Here is an 18,422-nt window from a genome sequence, read left to right on the forward strand (position 1 = left end):
GCTTTGGGTCACAGAAATTACCTTGTGTGATTTACATCTTTTACATTTATTGAGACTTTTTTTTTTTCCTGATGCGAAAAGGTGCTCTTACTATATAGCATGGGGACAGAATTGGGCAGAAAGAGCTGCACTGGGACTGTGAGGAGGGACTTATTATATACTTTCATTTAGTGGGGGTTAGGATAATGTCAGTCTCTAAGGAAACTGAAAGAAAAGTTTCCAGGACATTGAGGGTCTAGCCATTGTTAAGATATTGCTGCTTTATGATCTATTAAGTGATCCATCTTGGAGTATACTCCATGTTCACTAGAGAAGATTGTACATTTTGCTGTTGTTGGACTAAATGGTCAATAGTTGTGTTAGTCTAATTGGTTTAGAGTGCTATGCAACTCTTTTCATGTTTATCTTCTATATAGTTGTCCTATTAATTACTGGAAGTGAGGAATTGAAATCTCCAACTATTATGGTTGAATTGTCTATTTCTCACTTTGTTTCTGTCAGTTTTGACTTCATAGATTTTAGCTTTCTATGAGTGGTACATATATGTTGACAGTTGTTATATCTTCTTGATGAACTGATTATTTACTGTTTTATAATAACCTTTTTTTTTGCCTCATATAAAACTCCTTTTGACTTAAAGCCTATTTTGTCTGATACTAGTATAGCTACTCAATCTCTCTTATACTTGTTGTTTGAATGGCATATTTTTCCATCGTTTTACTTTAACCTATTGTGTCTTTGAATATTAAGTATGTTTCTTACTGACAGCTTATAGTTGCAAATTTTATTATTTAAAAATCCATTCTGTTCATCTCTATCTTTAGATTGATTTAATTAATTCACATTAAATGTAATTATTGATCAGGGATGATTTATATCTGCCATTTTGTTATTTGTTTCCTATACTTCTATGTCCATTTTTGTTATTCTTCCATTCCTCCATTACTGCCACGTTTTGCATTAAATAAATATTATCTAGTATGACATTTAAGTTAATCTGTCTCTATATAATTCTTTTCTAAGAATTTTCCTTGGGGATTACTATGTTTATTTATAACAATCCAGATCAGATTAATGCAATAGTATACAAAAATGTATTCTTATATAACTTCATTTCCTCTTCCTTCCTTTATGCTATCATACAAATTACACCTTTATACAATGTATGTACATCAACACAATTTAAAACTATCACTTAGGAAGCTAACTTTTAAATAAGATAGGAGAAAAAGTTACAATAAAATATGGTTATATTATCTTTTATATTTACCTATGTAGTTACCTTTATCAGTGTTTTTTTAATGTATATTCTCATTATTATCTAATATGCTTTCATTTCAGCTTGAAAGTCTTCCCTTAGAAGACTTTCTAAAGGATTTAGAATTTTTTGTAGGACAGATTAGTTAGCAGTGAATTCTCTGTTTTTGTTTATCTGGAATCTTCTTATTTTTCCTTCATTTCTTAAAGGACTGTTTTGCTAGACATGAATCTTGGTTGATGGTCTTATTTCAGTACTTTAAATATGTTCTCTTATGATCTTCTAGCCTCCAGTGCTTCTAATGAGAAATCAGTTTTTAATCTTATTGTGGATCTCTTGTACAAGATCAGTCACTTCTCTATTGGTATTTTCAAAATTTTTTTTGTCTCTAACATTTTGATTACAGTGTGTTTAATTATGGACTCTGAGTCATTTGTCCATTCTGAGTCATTTGTCCTGAGTTTGATGACTTTCTTGCATGTGTAAATTAATGCTTTCCGTCAAATTTAGGAGTTTTGGTCATTATTTCTTCAACTATTTTTTCTGTTTGTCTTTCTCCTTCATCTTTTTCTGTGACTCCCATTAAGTGCATTTTGGTATACTTGATGGTGTCCTAATGGAATCTGATACTATTTATGATTTTTTTTTTCTATCTGTTCCTGAGACTGGGTAATCCCAATTGAATTATTTTCAAGTTCATTGGCTATTTCATTTGTCTGCTCAGATCTTCTGTTGAGCATCTCTAGTGAATTTGTCATTTTAGTCATCATACTTTTCAACTCCACAATTTCTACTTGGTTCTTTTATGTAATTTTAACCTCTTTATTTATAGTATCTATCCATGGAGATATGTTTTTCACAATTTCCTTTATTCTGGCCAGGTTTTCTTTAGTTCTTTGAACATATTTACAATAGCAGATTTAAATCTTTGTTAGTAAGTCCAATATCTGAGCTTTCACAGGGATAGTTTCTATTTACTGTTTTATTTCATATGTGTGGGTTTTATATATATATATATATATATATATATTTTTTTTTTTTTTTACAATCAAACTTTTATTCTGAGGAACTGGCTGTATAATATCTAAATAATAATAATAATAATAATAATAATAATAACAACATGGAGGAAGCAAACTATTACTTCCTTCCACCCAGCATATATGTGTGTGTATGTGAGAGAGAGAGAGAGAGAGAGAGAGTTGGGGACAGAAGGTTGGCAGATGTGTGACAGCATTAAGGTGCAGGCTGAGGAGAGCCAGATCCAGGGGGCTGGGAGCCATTACTTTTTGGAGTCCTGGGAGCTGGAGGGGGACTATCCCAGCTTCCTGTTTCCCCCCTCACAGGGCACTGCCCCCAAGCAGGGAAGGGGCTGAGGATGGGGGCGGAGCTGGGGAAGGATGGGAGGTGGAGCCCCCTTTGCCCTCCCCTGTAGGGGGAAGAGAGACCACGGTGTACTTCTGGACACTGCTGGGACCAGAGGATGCAGTGTTGGGGGGCGCAGTGGTGGCTATATATATATATATATATATCTCATAATTTTTTGGCTGGAAAGTAGACACTTTAAATTGCATAGTGTTACAATTCTGTAAATTAGGTCCTTCCTGTCTACCAGAGTTTGCTGTTTGTTTCGTAACTTCGTTGAATTAATTCTATAAAGTCTTTATTGTTTGTCATGTGTGGCCATTGAAGTTTCTGCTTTGCTAGCTTCATGATCAATTTAATTATTAGATGGAGATTTTCTTAGTTGCCTGGAACTGATAAGTAACATAGACCCTGCTGGCAAGCATATGGACCTATTGAGGGCATGCCTTCAACACTCAGTCAGGCAGTTTACAACTCTGCCTTAGTCTTCCTGCTTGTTCAGAGCTTCAAGTTTAGTCAGAGGTGAGAACCCAGGGTCTTCTCAGGTCTTTCTTGAGCACAGGTATATACACAGGTCTAGGTATGTACATAATCCTATGCATTTATATTCCCAGGAATAGATGAGAGCTTTTCAAATCCACCTATGAACATTTCTTTCCCCAGCTTTTAGTTTTAAATTTTGTGGTTAGTCCATTGTTTGGCCAACTGTTCTACTGCCTCAGGTATCTATGATGTTCAACAATTGCCTCTGATTGTTTTTGACAAATGCTCCTGGGAAAAAGGCTGTTTCCACTTGGCAAGCTCTGAAATAGGTAAAATAAAGACCAGTCCTTCTGATTCCTTTTGCTTATAATCAGGGGACAGAGCTAACACTCATGCAGTGGCTTTTCAACAAAACAACCTTATTGAAGAGTCTTGACACAACTTGTAAGACATCACTAATTAGATTTCACTTGCCATCTGCTGCACTATCCTTGTCAGAGACCAGTGAAATGTAAATTTAGAACAGATGACAGAGTGAAAGGAGAAAACAACACCTTCCTGATAATTGTGGTTACCCAATCTGTATCCTGGGGAAGGGAGGGGGCAATAGTATCTAAAGGATTGCTTCTTGTTTTAGGATAAAAGGGTTGGTTGGCATTGAATGAATAAATGTGTATATTTTATTTCTTAATCTTTTTGAGATTTTTTTCACTTTAGAGGAGTGAGGAAGGAGGAAAGCAGACTTTATCTTATAGAGGAGAATTTTCCTATGAAATATAACTTTGACAATTATTTTCTTTGATGAAGAGATGTAAAAGGTATATTAAATATGTTTAGATTAAGTGTGTATTTTGGTTTAAAATACACAGGGGATCAAAGATAATTTTTTTTTCTGGTCCATAATACCTAGCTAGAAGCATGTTTTAATTTCTCATATTGCTGAGATGGCTCCCTGAATAAAATAATGGAACCAGGCTACTAGTGATAAATCTGTCTGATTTTATTCTGGATCTTGGTGGAAATAAACTAAAGTATCTAGTATTTTTGAGGGAACTAGACCCTTGAAGAAGATTGAACTTCTTCATCAGTAAAAAGATAAGGATCTGATCATTTTAAGGTGGAGCCATTCATATTACACCCAAGCTCAATCATACCCATCTGAAATATACTCAGACCATACAAATATGCTTCCCAGGAACTAAAGATAGGAGAATTCATTCATTTTTTCATTCATTCATTCATTTTCTCATTCTTTTATTCATTCACTACTATCAATAAAGTGCCTGTCATGTACCAGCAATTGTTCTTGGTGCTGAGGATACAATAGTTGAGCAAAAACAGATAAATTTCATGTCATCACTCAACCTATCTTCTAGTGGGAAGGTAGACTGTCATTTAGAATGAGATAGGAGGCCACTGGTGGGGTTTGAGCAGAGAGATAACAAGAGTCTCAGGCTATTGTATGCAGAATACATGAGGAGGAAGGGGGTTGGCATTGTCAAAAACAGAAGTAGTTAGGCTTTTGCAGTGGTGTAGATAAGAGGTGATTATTTCTTGGGCAGGGTGGTGGTAGTGAAGGTGGTGACCTGTACTTGATGTCTGTATTTATTTGAGAGCAGAATATGTAAGGTTGGCTGGTGAATGGGGTGAGGAGTATGAAATAAGGAGGCACTGAAGATGGAAGGTGAGTAGAAGATACTTGGTTGTGGTCAGAGCAACCAAAGGAATGGAGGAGCCATTCTAGTTATTAGAATAGAGGAAAGATAGTTTGTACTACCTCTTTGTTTATGAAACCTAACAAGTCGTTCCTTTGCTTTTTTTAACACTGTGGAATTGTGTGTGTGTGTGTGTGCACGTGTGTGTGTGTGTGTGTGTGTGAGAGAGAGAGAGAGAGAGAGAAAGAGAGAGAGGGTGGTCGGGGAGAAGTTCAGTTGAAGATTGCAAATGGGCTGCAGAAGAAGTGGATAAGATTGAAGCCAGTACATAATCTTCCCTGCGTGGAAATGGTATGGACTATGTCAACAGAGAAGGAAGACAACAAATGAGGAAAAAGAAGTTATTAGAAGATTGCGTTTTGAATAAAGAAATTTCCAGGGGATCCCTGGGTGGCTCAGCGGTTTAGCGCCTGCCTTTGGCCCAGGCGCGATCCTGGAGTCCTGGGATCGAGTTCCGTATCAGGCTCCCTGCATGGAGCCTGCTTCTCCCTCTACCTGTGTCTCTGCCTCTTTCTATGTCTATCATGAATAAATAAATAAATCTTAAAAAAAAAAAAAAGGAAAGAAATTTCCACACTTTTTCCAGGCCACTGATGTTCAATTTGGTGAAAAACCGGAGTTCAACTTTTTTTTTTTTTTTTTTTAAAGATTTTATCGATGCATTCATGAGAGACACAGAGAGAGACAGGCAGAGACACAGGCAGAGGGAGAAGCAGGCTCCACGCAGGGAGCCCGACGCGCGACTCGATCCTGGGTCTCCAGGATCACACCCCAGGCCAAGGGCCGTGCCAAACCACTAAGCCACCAGGGCTGCCTTTTTTTTTTTTTTTTTTTTAATTTTTTTTTTTTTCAACTTCTTGCCTGTAATGTCTGACAAAGGATAGTTACACCTGGTGTGTTGCATGTAGTCCCTTCAGACATGAAATGGAAGCTATTTTGCGGATGAAGTGATAAATACAGCTTTTTTTCCTCTTATTTTAATTTTCCTTGTATGCTTTACTGAAAGTCTCAAAAAAGGAAAAAAGCCCTATATTGATGGTCTAATTTGTCTCTAAGCTTTAATATAACAAGTGGTTGTGGAGAGTCATTAAATGTAGGCCATGAGGTTAAGGATTGCAGCAGATTCAATAAACATACAAATTAGTTTTTCCTCCAATGATTTATAATCTAAATATGTAGTTTACTAGAGTGAAAGCTCAGAACAGTATTTGGTGGTGATGTAAACATGAATGGTATGAAGAATTGCTTTTAAACATCCAAACATTTGTTGATCATGAATTATGTACTACTCATTTTGCTAAGTATCTTCCATGTGTTACATCACTTAATTCTAAGGAAAAAAAGAAACAAAATCCAGTGGGTTAGATACCAATAATATTACCCTCAGGTAGAGGTTGAGAGGCAGGATTATTATTTGATATTGAGAAGTCTTACATTCAGTAAAGTAAGTTATTTGGCCAAATTTACGTAGCAAGTGGTAAGAACCAGACTTGAACACAGTCTGATTTTGGGGACTAAAACCCATAAACTTTTCACCATTTCGTTTTCCTAAGGGATTTCAGAAGTTGGAGAAATTGCTATGAACTGACATTGAAGTAGTCAAATAAGGTCTCATGGAGGGGCAGGGCTTGGGAAGTTTTCTGAAAGAAGGTAGACTAAGAAAAAGAAAGAGAATAATCAGATTTCAGACATGGTTCCATGAGCAGTTGAGAGGATTTAATGGGTTGGCAAGCACAAACTGTTGTGGGAACAACAGGGATATCTGGCTTGCTTGTCATCTTGGGTTTTCATTGGGCAGTAATAAGAGGTTAAGTTGGATTAGTGAGCTGAGACCAATTTGTAGAAGATCTTGAATGCCAGCCAAAGTGGTTTACACATCCTCTTTTTAGGCAATGGGAAGCCATTGAAAGAACTTGGATATCATTTTGGAATTATGTCAAACTGGGAGAGAAACATTATGAGAGCTAAGAGATGAGAAAGCCAATGGGGAGGCCATGGCTGCAGTTCAGGTATGAGGTGATAAATCATGGACAGTTTTTCTTCTTGTGAATTTGAGTTTCAAAAAATAAAACTGTATATCCCACCTTCCTCTGCTCCTCTCCCCTTCTCTCTCTCTCTCTCTCTTTCTCTTTTCTTTTGAAACTCTTTTCTAGAATTATGGATTTTTAAAGGAGAAAATCACCTTGGATAGAGATCATGTGTCCTAATCTTTTTTTTCTTTCTTTAACATGACTCTGAGCCAAACAAAATTAAGAAACTTGCCTAAGATCTCATGGTAACAAGTGTCAAAGCCAAGACTAAAATTAAATTTGTTTTCTGACTTTCTCTTCAGCACTGTAAGTGTTATCATTCCTGTCTCCACTTTCTTTTGCCAGAACTTCAAGGAAAAGGAACTCCAGAGTTCCCAGATAATTTTCTCCATTTTTTAAAACCCAGGATGCATTGGTGATCCTGTTGCTTTTAGGGGATAAGGTTAATGTTTCATAGCTACTGAAACCCCCCGATTTATAAGAAGTCATTTTTTAAAGATTTTATTTATTCATGCATGAAAGACACACAGAGAGAGGCAGAGACATAGGCAGAGGGAGAAGGAGGCTCCTTGCGGGAAGCCTGATGTGGGATGCCATCCCAAGACCCTAGGATCACAACCTGAGTTCAAGGCAGACGCTCAACCACTAAGCCACCCAGGTGTCTCAAGAAGTCGTGATTTATAAGGAATACATATTTGGTCATTTAGTTGACCAAAATATGTTTTTTCATATGCATTTGGTTTTTGTCTAGAGTTCTTGGCTCCTACAACCCTGAGAATTTCCTGTGATAAGGGCTATACTTGTATATCTTGTTATGTTAATGAAGGCGACTTGTGGACCCCATTCAGTGGCAGGGACTGGTTGCCAAGAGAACCAACTATGTGATGAGAGGGTTGGAGTTTTCAGTCTTATCTCCAGACCTCAGCAAAGGGGAGAAGGGCTGAAGTTTGAATCACCTAATGGTCAATGACATAGTCAATTACGACTCTGTGGTTAAACCTCCATAGAGACCCAAAAGGATTAGCAGAGCTTCCAGGTGGGTGAGCAGGTGGATACTGGAGAGGGTGGTGTGTTGGAGAGGGCATGGAATCTCCATACCCTTTCTCCATACTTTACATCTGGCTGTCTATCATATCCTTAATAAACTGGTAAATACAAGTGTTGTTCTGAGTTCTGCAAACCCCTGTAGCAAATAATCAAGCCTAAGGAGGAGGTCACTGGAACCTCCAGTTTGTAACTGGTAGATCAGAAGCACAAGTAAGCCTGGGGCTCACAGATGGCATCTGTAGTGGGGGTGAGGGCAGTCACCCTTAACCCATGTGGAATCTGATTCTGTCTCTGGCTAGTGTCAGAATTGAGGTGAATTCTCAGATGCCTTGCTGGTCTTATGAGAAATGCTTGGTGTTTTGTCTGGGGGAAATACTCCCATCCCTACACTCCACCCCAGGTCAGAATTAGGTCCAGGAACCCATGAAGACCAATCAGCAGAAATTATTTTTTTTCATCTGTGTTCCTTGCCTCAAGAGACTCATCTGGATTTTATTATACACCAGAGTTAAACACACTGACGTCCTCTAGAGAAAACAGAGAATCACCTTTCTTGCTATCCCTCCTAGTTAGCAGGGAAGGAAGGAGTTGTTACTCTCTAGAGATCCCTTTTGGCTTGATGAACTCACTGGGGAGATATAAATGCATGGCTTGCTTTCTGGTCCATAAGGAAAAATGACCTTAATGTGAAATGAGTCTCTGAAGCATAGAAAAAGAGAAGTAAAAAGCTGTGAATTCTTTCCATTCAAGAAGAGAAACATGGAGTGGTATTTAATCTCCTGGTCCACAAAAGATCCCTAATTTCTGAGCTTCTTTAGAAGGTCTCAGCTATAAACTTCTTTTTAAAAAATATTTGATTTATTTATTCATGAGAGACACACAGAGAGAGAGAGGCAGAGACACAGGCAGAGGGAGAAGCAGGCTCCCTAGGGGGAGCCAATAGGGAATTTGATCCTGGAATCTGAGGATCACACCCTGAGGGGGAAGGCGGATGCTCAACTACTGAGGCACCCAGGCATTCCTAAGCTAAAAACTTCTTCATTAACTCTTGCATTGGGAAAGGGGAATGAAACTTCCACAGCAATTTTATAAAAACAAAAAAACAAAAAAAAAAACAAAAAAAAAACAAAAAAACAAAAACAAAACAAAACACACAACACAAAAAACGACAAACTTTAATTTTTTCAGTGTTAATGGTTTTGAGTTTTATATGGAATTTTTTCATCAAAGGTTTCTCCCTGGGGCAGCCTGGGTGGCGCAGTGGTTTAGTGCCTGCCTTCAGCCCAGGGCGGGATCCTGGAAACCCGGGATCAAAGTCCTATGTCGGGCTCCCTGCATGGAGCCTGCTTCTCCCTCTGCCTGTGTCTCTACCTCCCTCCGTCTCTCTGTCTCTCATGAATAAATAAATAAAAATCTTAAAAAAAAAAAAAAGTTTCTCCCTAACAAGGAAAGTACAGTGACTTTTAATCCAAAGCAGACAGCAGCAGTACAGAGGCCCCTGCCAAGGCAGAGATGATAGGAAAAATCAATATCCCATAATTAAATCTGTTGAATTGACAGTAAAAAAAAGAAAAAAGTCACAGTTTTAATTTAGATATTGGCTGCCCAGAGAAGAAATATTCTGACAGTAGTAAAATGGGGATTTGGGTTTCATTTATTCCTTAGATAATAATGAATAGTTGCCTACCACATGCTGGTCACTGTGCTGAATTGGTGCTAAGAAATTAGCAGAACAAGATGTACATGGATGTCTGCCTCGTGCTGCCCCTTGATGATAATCCCCAGACTGTACATTCCTAGTAGGGCTGGGTAACTTTTGTATTCCTCAGGAGAAGAGTGACACATATAGATGTGATAATAAATATTTGATGAATTAATGAATATGTTTTTATACAATACTTTTGCCTTTTAAATATAACTTTATATCTTACTCTAACTTGTAAAGTAGGCAGTATCCATCCATCCTCATTTTCTTGGCTGTCTTTGTCAGGAAATGAGTGTTCAGTTTTTCTTCAAAGGGGACACCTGCGTGGCTCAGTGGTTGAGCATCTGCCTTCCGCTCAGGTTGTGATCCTGGGGTCCTGGGATTGTGTGCCTCATTGGGTTCCCAGAAGGGAGCCTGCTTCTCCCTCTGCCTGTGTCTCTGCCTCTCTCTCTCTCTGTGTGTGTCTCTCAGGAATAAATAAAAAATAAAGTCTTAAAAATTTTTTTCAAAGGATTTTTTTTTCTTTTTTAACATTATGGAGATTATCATTAGTTCTTGGTTTTTTAATTTTTTCTTTTATAATTTCCCATTCTGACAACTTTTTGCAAAGATTATTAGTGGATTTAAAATCTCAGAAATTAAAGAAATAATTCTTACTTACATCTGTTAAGTAATATGATGTGGTCCAAAATGTCATCCAGCAGTAATAGGTAAATTCAAGTGACTATTGGCTGGCTGGCCTCAGAACTGCTGGTAGAGCCTAAGATCTTATTGTTGACTTACATGTGTTTGGCAAATTCTTCACAGATAGTTGTTGGTCTCAAGACAAAACTTTAGAAACCTCAACCTTAGTATTAACTGTGTCAGTGGGAGTGATACCTGTGTTTATTGAATCAGTTGTATATGGGATCAAATGCTGTGTAGAAATGTGAATTAACTGGTTATATATTTTTGATTTAAACAACTGATATTGTGGGGGCTCAGTCTATTTGCCAAGCTGGCCTACCCCTTACTCTGGTCTGATTTCATTTTTATAAAATTCTTTTAAAGATTTTATCTATCATCTATCTATCTATCTATCTATCTATCTATCATCTATCTATCTATCTATCTATCTATCTATCTATCTATCTATCTATCTATCATCTATCTATCTATTTACATAGAAAGCATGCATGTGTGTGCAGCGAGTGGGGGGAGGGGCAGAGGGAGAGGGAGAGAATCTCAAGCCGACTCCGCACTGAACTGAAACCAAGAGTCAGATGCTTAACCAACTGAGCCACTCAGGCACCCCTAATCTAGCCTGATTTCAACTGAACTTGTCCTTACCTTGTTATCTTTTGAATTGTTCCATTGGGTATTTGAATGGTATTATGAAATCAGAGTTGTCAAAATAACCCAGAGAAAACCCATTTTCATCTTCACTCTATTGGTTTTCAAATGAAAACATGCAAGCAACTAATATGATAGCTGGGAAAATGGGGTAAGGGGCAGGTGTAACCAGACTTTTGGAGATGGTGCTGCTCCAGGTGAGATGCTAGAGGTTCTCAATAGCATGTGTTTTAGGTTCCTGAAATTGTGAGCAATACTGTCCTTTGTAAAATACATGATTTCTTTATAAGTGTTAATTTTCTTCCTTTCCCCAGTGTATAGTAGAAAACACTGCTTCTCACACTAAAGGTGCATACAGATTCTCTGGGGTCTTGTTAAGATGCAGATTCTGGGGTGGGACCCACATTTCTGCATATCTAACAAGCTTGCAGGTTGGTGCCCATACTTTGAGAAACAAGGGCATAAAGACTAATTGGTTTAGATTTGGACTAACCTAAGTCCAGTGTCAACTCTGTGTAACTTGCTTAACGACATTGACGTTTGAACCCAGGTCAGTTCTTCTGGTCCATCTTTTAAAGACTTCAAGTTTTCCTCTACATGCGCTCTGGGGTGGTCAGCCATTTAGTGATATATTGCTGGGTGTTAGAGGTATTGAGGCACACCTGGGCTTGGTCACTTCTGTTCCCTGCTCTCTAGATGTTGACTTTCTGAGCACTTTGCATGACAAACACACACACACACACACACACACACACACACACACACACACCATCCTGGCCATGCTAACTTGTCCTTGGTAACCCTAATGGCCTGTATCTTTACAAGCAGCCCTGGTCTTAAGATGAAGAAGTTGACATTGGTTTTCCCTTTTTCTCTATCCAAGCAGTGTGTATTTAGAAAGCTCTGGGTGCAATGTCTGGCTAATAGTACCCCATGCTGTTCCATCTTATTCCTGAACCTTCCATGCGTCTCTTTACCTTTATAAATATTCTTCTCCTGCATCATGCTGCTTCCTGTTACTAGGATGTGCGGTGAATAGTGAAGATGTTTGCTCAATCTCAAATACACGGCTTTTTTTTTAGACTTCAGAGCTGGCTGTGCCTGGGGACACTAAAATGATCAAGCCGGGTATCATTCATTCAGTCTGATGGGCCCCATTTCTCCATTTATCCAGTCACAGATGGATGGGAGATTTTTACATCATTTTATTGTTTTACTGAAGCTTGATGGATTCTCTTTTAGGAATTTACTTGCTTCTCCTTCTCTCTCTGACTTCCTTTGTTTTAGGGATCCTGGTAGTTCAGGGTCTGCTTGTCAAGACCCTTAGTTATATTACCTGTTTCCCAGTTGCTGGCCAGGGTAATTACTATTCTTAGCAGATAGGAAAATATGCAATTAATGTTAAAGAAATGAATTCTAATAACATCATTTCCCTTTAGGTTGTCTGGCTTTTGAAGCCTGGGTCTCATGTAGTTAGTTGCTCCTGTATTCAGTAACCTCTTAGGACTGGCACTGCTGATTCATTGTTTAGTAGTTTCAGCTGAGATGCTTTTGTTTGGCTATTTTCAGGAGATCAGAGGCTTTTTTTGTATATTTTTCTTCCCCAAGAGAAGAAATACATCCTACCAAAAACCACAGGTTTACCAGTCAGAGGTAAAAATAGGTAGGCTGGCGGGAAGATACATACATCCCACCTAAAATGTTCAAAGTGAATGTGAAAGAGGCCAAATTCTGGCCTGCATTCTACTTTGGAAACACCTTTTAGAATTTGAGGTCTACCTTTATTTATTTTATTTTACTATTTTAAAAAATATTTTATTTATTTGACAGAGTCAGGATGAGAGAGAGAAAGAGAGAGCATGCATACACAAGCAGGGGCAGGCAGAAGCAGAGGGAGAGGGAGAAGCAGGCTCACCACTGAGCAGAGAGCCAGGTGATGGACAACAAGGGGCTCGATCCCAGGACCCTGGGATCATGACCTGAGCTGAAGGCAGATGCTTAACTAACTGAGCCACCTCAGCACCCTGAGATCTAGCTTTTGGGGGCCTAACTTCCCTGGTTTACCAGGGACTAAAGGGTTCCCTGGGATGTAGGATTTTTAAGCTAAAACTGCAACATACCTGGACAAACCAGATGGTTGGTCCCCCAAGGTCCAGCATACTCAGTGCATATAAGCATTTTCTTAGACTGTAGTGAAATAAAGCTTTAAAACAGCAAACACTAGCTGGATCAAATAGCTTCACCTATTAAAACTAAAAAGAATTTTTTTTTCCTATGTAAGTTTGTAGTTTTCAATGGAGAAAAAAGTAGCAATGCTCACTATTTTATTCTTATAAGCAAAGCAGGACTTTAAACTCTATTTGAGGGATGACCCCTTTTCAGAAATTAGAGACACTGAATTTATTGCCAGCCAGTCATAGCTGTCCATCTGCTAATTCTCTCCACATAGAGGGAGCAGCTGTCATTTCAGAAATGCTACAGTAGATAATAAGATTGGGTACGTTTCATCTTCAAATGCTTAAAACAAATCTCTGGGAAGAACAGCAGCAGTTTCTCTGACTGCATGAATCTCTGATATTATTAACACAAAATGCCAAATGGATTTGGAGATTGGAAGCAAATGGATTTGCTTTAAAAGGAAAAGCACTCAAGTTACGTGTAGTACATATTGTGATAATCTGCAATTGCATAGGTATAGGAACTGCTGTAGCAATAGGCATACATAGAGATACTCTCCAAATCATAGCCATGCAGAGCCCTGAATACAAATACAAAAATATGGGCTTCCAAATCCATACAACCTTTGGGTATGAAGGGAATGCATCACTGTCTCCAACCGCAAAACAAAATTTACCTGACACTAACAGGTTCCTCAGTCTTACATGGGTCCAATTTCTCCAAATCCACGTAATTAGATAATCTTAGGTGCCATCTGCCAATCTCCTCTGCACTATTTAATATCCCAAAGTCCAATTTACATAGTTATTCCCTTATACTTTTTTCTTAGATGAATTCTTTTCTTTTTAGTCTTGTTGCTTTCACCTTTAAGTCTGCTCAAGTGGTAATTGAAACTGATCACAGCCTTTTGTTTGGGATTCCTAACCAAAGTATCCCTTCCAATAAACCTGCATATAGCTCCTTCATTATTCTTCATAATGAAAAAAAAAATAAGATGAGGAGAGGAACCAATAAACATAGTCCAAGTACTTCTCTCCATCCCTGAGCATTATAGAAAGGGATGAAGATGTACATTCAGACATAGATGGGGATGTTCACATGGATATAGGTATGGACATGACATAGAGACATGGGTAGAAATACAGTTATATAGATATTTCTCTAGAAGACGTTATTTTATTTGATCCTCAAAATGATTCAGGGAAGCAGGTTATGCATAGCTATATATATATATATTTTTTTGCTTGTGAAAATATTAACTCTGAAAGAGCATCCCAAATCCCATATCTGGTGACAGAACTGAGAGTTGGGAGTGGGTCTTCTTAACCCTAAACCCAGGGCTTATTCTGATTGAGGCATAAACTTCACTTTTTCTATTTTTGAAACTTGTAATCTAGAATGATAGTTTTGCTATGTGGTGACCTATAAGCTTTTTCCCATTGTCTCTGTACTTGGTCTCCACAGAGCATATAGAAAGAGAGAGGTGACATGGAATTGATGGCTACTGGACATATATAATACTTGCATTTTCATTTATACAAATAGAAATGCTTTTAAGGTATCTTGACTGATTTCATCACTTTCAATGTTACCAAGAAAAAACAAAACAAAACAAACAAATCTCCAGTGTTGATGAAAATCCAGGTCAAGGCAAGGAGAGTCACAGAGCAGTTAGTGTCCTGAGGCTCTGGGATGATGTGCCTTCAAGTATCTTGATTTGAGAAAAGAAATTCATTTAAACACAGCAAATGTGCTCTGAAGCAAGTCTGGAATGCCTGCTTCTTTCTGTTCCTATCAGTATTAAAGATCTCCTTTATATTTTACCTCCATCCCTGGTCGCCAAGCAGAACAGATAAACCCTATTTCTAGATGTCGTTGCTATTAAAAAGAGGAAGGGAGGAAAAAATAGCGAGAAAAGAACAAAAAAAGTCAGAGAAGAAGATGAAAAAACCTACTATTTCTCAAGTCAAAATATTTTAATGGTGAGATCGGGATAAATGATTAATCTAAAGATTTTTGGTTTCCAGCGAGCTGTAAGAGGAGGCTGACAAGCAGCAGGCAACTAATATTTAAAGATAATTTCAGAAACATGAAGATGAGAAAGTGGTGAAAGAGGGAGGCTGAACCTCTTTCCTTCCATCTCCAAGATTTATTGAAAATAGTGATTTTTTAAAAAGCACAGAAAATGTATCTGATTCTATAATTAAATGCTAGTGCACTTATTCATTCCAAATTATTTAATGAATACCAATTCTGACAGTTATTAAAGTTTTGATGGTAATAAAGTGATTGTTCCTGCCCCCAGTAGGCTCACAGTCCAAGGAAAGAGAGGTAAAAATAACTAAATAGCTGTAAAACCCTACCCAAAGTGGTTTTATGAGGACTCTGATTAATGGGACCTCTGGAAGCTATTGCAACAAATAGGAGCAGAATGTAATGGCCTGGGGATCAGGAAAAGTTTCCCTGAAAGTTGCATAATCAGAAAGGGATGGAGCTGTGGGGAGTCCTGGCAAAGGGACAGCAGACACAGTTGCTCAGAGGGATCTGTGACTCGTTTGATGAAGCTAGAGTACAGAAGGACAACAGGAGATGTGGGGTGGGGCTGGCAGAAGGTTGATGGGGATGCTAGACTGCTACCCCTCAATTGGTGGCATCTCTCTTGTTAGGGATCTTGAGTAAACAGCATCTTAGGAGGACTGCTGTGGGCCTCCCCTGAGCATGGGCTGTACTTGGTCCTCTCTGAGTATCTCTTTTTGGATGACTTTAACCTGAGAGCTCAGCGTCTCAGCTTCCCTCTGAATTGCAGGCAGCACTGTTCTAACCAGCTGCGTCAACCAGCTGCGTCAACTTTGTAAAGTAAGTTGATACTTTCAGATGTGAACATCTCCATTTCCCACATGAGGGGATGGATGACGCTGAGCTCATTTCTAGCGCCAGTATTCCATGATGATATCTTTGAAAAAGGTACTTTGATTCTTTGGGTAAATGTCAAGTGTTTTCTGTCATCTGTATGGATAGAAAGGAAGCATGGTGATAGGAGAAAGAGTCTTATGCTTTTTCAGAGGAAAATAGACCTGGATGTAAAGCCCAGTTCTTAGTTATGCGATCTTGGGCCATTTATATAATATTTTTAAGCTTCAATCTCTTCACTGGGATGGAATACTTATCCACCTGGCAGAGTTATTGGGCCAGCTGGAAATAGTGTATATAACACACCCAGCATGACAGTTTGAGCTCAACTTAATTATTTGTAGAATTGAAGGTCCCAGAGCCCAGAGAAATTTATCAAATTCATTCTTTGCGGATGCATATAATGGGGAACTACGTTTCCCAAACTTTGTCTTAAAACTGTGATAACCCAATATCAAGTCAAACATGGCTTCCAGTTCTTTTGGGGGCTGTGAATAATCACAACACTTTGGGAGCTTAAATGACAGATCTGCAGCTTTCTGGACATCTGCAATTGATGCCAATTGGGCAGAAGTCAGAGGGACGTTGGATTCATTAGTTTGTTTGTCTTGTCGAGCTTTATTTTCCCATGTTATTTTCTTCTCAACAAGTATTTATTTGCTCCTTGTTTGTTCTTGCAGTCACAGATGCTCACTGAAGGGGGAGGATTTGAACAGACAATGGCTCTCTCCCAGTGCTCATCTCCAGCCAACAATCTACCATGCCAAAGGACTCCTGTACTACCTGAGTAGAGTTGGCCGAAGTCCCAGGGTGAGTCACTTCCTTCTGCTTCCACATTCTTGGCTGGTTCCTTCCATCTTTCACGAGGCAGCTTACTTTCTGTCAAGGAAATAAACCCAGATACAAGCCAAAGACCCATGTGTGACAAGCTTTAATGGGGGATGTCTTCATTTCCTAAGGCTGCCATAACAAAGTGCCACAGACTGGGTAGCTTAAAACAACAGAAATACATTCTCTAACTTTTCTGAAAGCTAGACATCTAAGATCAAGGCGTCAGTAGGCCATGATGTCTCTGAAGGCTCTAAGAAAAACCCTCCATTGCCTGTCCCTAACTTCTACTGTTGCTGGGAGTCCTCGGTATCCCTTGGCTTGTGGCAGCCAACCTCAAATTTCTGCCTCTATCTTCATATGACCATTGTGTGTATGTGTGTGTGTGTGTGTGTGTGTGTGTACAGATTTCTCTCTTCTCCTAAGAACAGCACTCATTGGATTAGGGTGACCTAATTAGGGCCTACCATTGTGAGTATGGCCTCATCTTAACTTCATTTTCGAAGACCTGTCTCCAAATAAGGTCAGGTCACATTCACAGAAGCTAAGAATTAAAGCTTTGATATATTTTTTTATTTTTTGGAGGGGGGAGACACAACTTAACCCACAATGGGGGAAAACCATTGGTTCAGTAACCATTGATAAAAGCTGTGCAAACGTTGTATTTTATCCCATTTTCTACATCTTTATTACATCTTTATTTTTTTGTTTTTTAAGTTATTGGTCAAAAAAGAATATATATATAAAGTAGTGATTGGAAGAAATCCTTTAGATGTTCATATTCATGTTCAACTAGAACTTATTCAGTTCCAAATATGATTCTGGCACTGTTCTAGGTACTTTACTCCCAAGCCTATACCAGTTGTACAATTGAAGGAAAACAGATGACGTACAGTCCAGCACTCGACATTACTCCAATTACTTCCACTTATGACTTTTTATTTCATAATTTTTTACTTCCATACTTCAAATTTTGATCTTTTACTAGGCAAGCAACATGTGGTACTTTACTCTCTTGTGATACTGGGCAGTGGCAGCAAGCCATAGCTCCCAGCTAGCCAGACATTCAAAAGGATAAACAACCCATACATATACCACAATTCTGTACCCATACGACCATTCTGTTTTTCACTGCCAGTATAGTATTCAATAAATTATATGAGATTTTCAGAACTTTATTATAAAATAGGCCTTGTGTTAGACGATTTTGCCCAATTAGGTGTTCTGAGCATTTGTAGGGTAGGTAAGGCTAAGCTATGATCTTTGGTAGGTTAAGTGTATTAAATACATTTTCAATGTGTGATATTTTCAATTTATGGTGGATAACAGGATGTAATCTCATCATCAATTGATGAAGGTCTTCACTTGAAACCAGAGGCCTAAGGTCAAGATAAGGACAGAAGCAATGGTAGCCAAGTTCACTGTATAAAAACAATAATTTATTGACTACAAACTGTGAACATACCCTCTTCAAAAGTATGGAGGGACATATGCCTAAATTTAGAGAGTTTACCAAACCTAAGACACTTAGAATAGTGTGCAGAAGCTCACAGTTAGGCCAAACAATAACC

General features: G+C 38.5%; 1 protein-coding gene across 7 annotated transcripts in view; it reads left to right on the top strand.

Annotated features, from left to right (window-relative positions):
• Positions 1 to 18,422, top strand: part of AGBL1 (AGBL carboxypeptidase 1) — a 554,941-nt gene that overhangs the window by 215,699 nt on the left and 320,820 nt on the right. For all 7 annotated transcript variants that reach the window (XM_035714840.2, XM_025437815.3, XM_035714839.2 and 4 more), the window contains exon 14: positions 16,704 to 16,833. In XM_035714840.2, the coding sequence (XP_035570733.1) occupies positions 16,704 to 16,833 (130 nt within the window). The remainder of the gene's footprint in view (positions 1 to 16,703; positions 16,834 to 18,422) is intronic.

Source organism: Canis lupus, chromosome 3 (assembly GCF_003254725.2).
Source record: "Canis lupus dingo isolate Sandy chromosome 3, ASM325472v2, whole genome shotgun sequence".
NCBI lineage: Eukaryota > Metazoa > Chordata > Mammalia > Carnivora > Canidae > Canis > Canis lupus.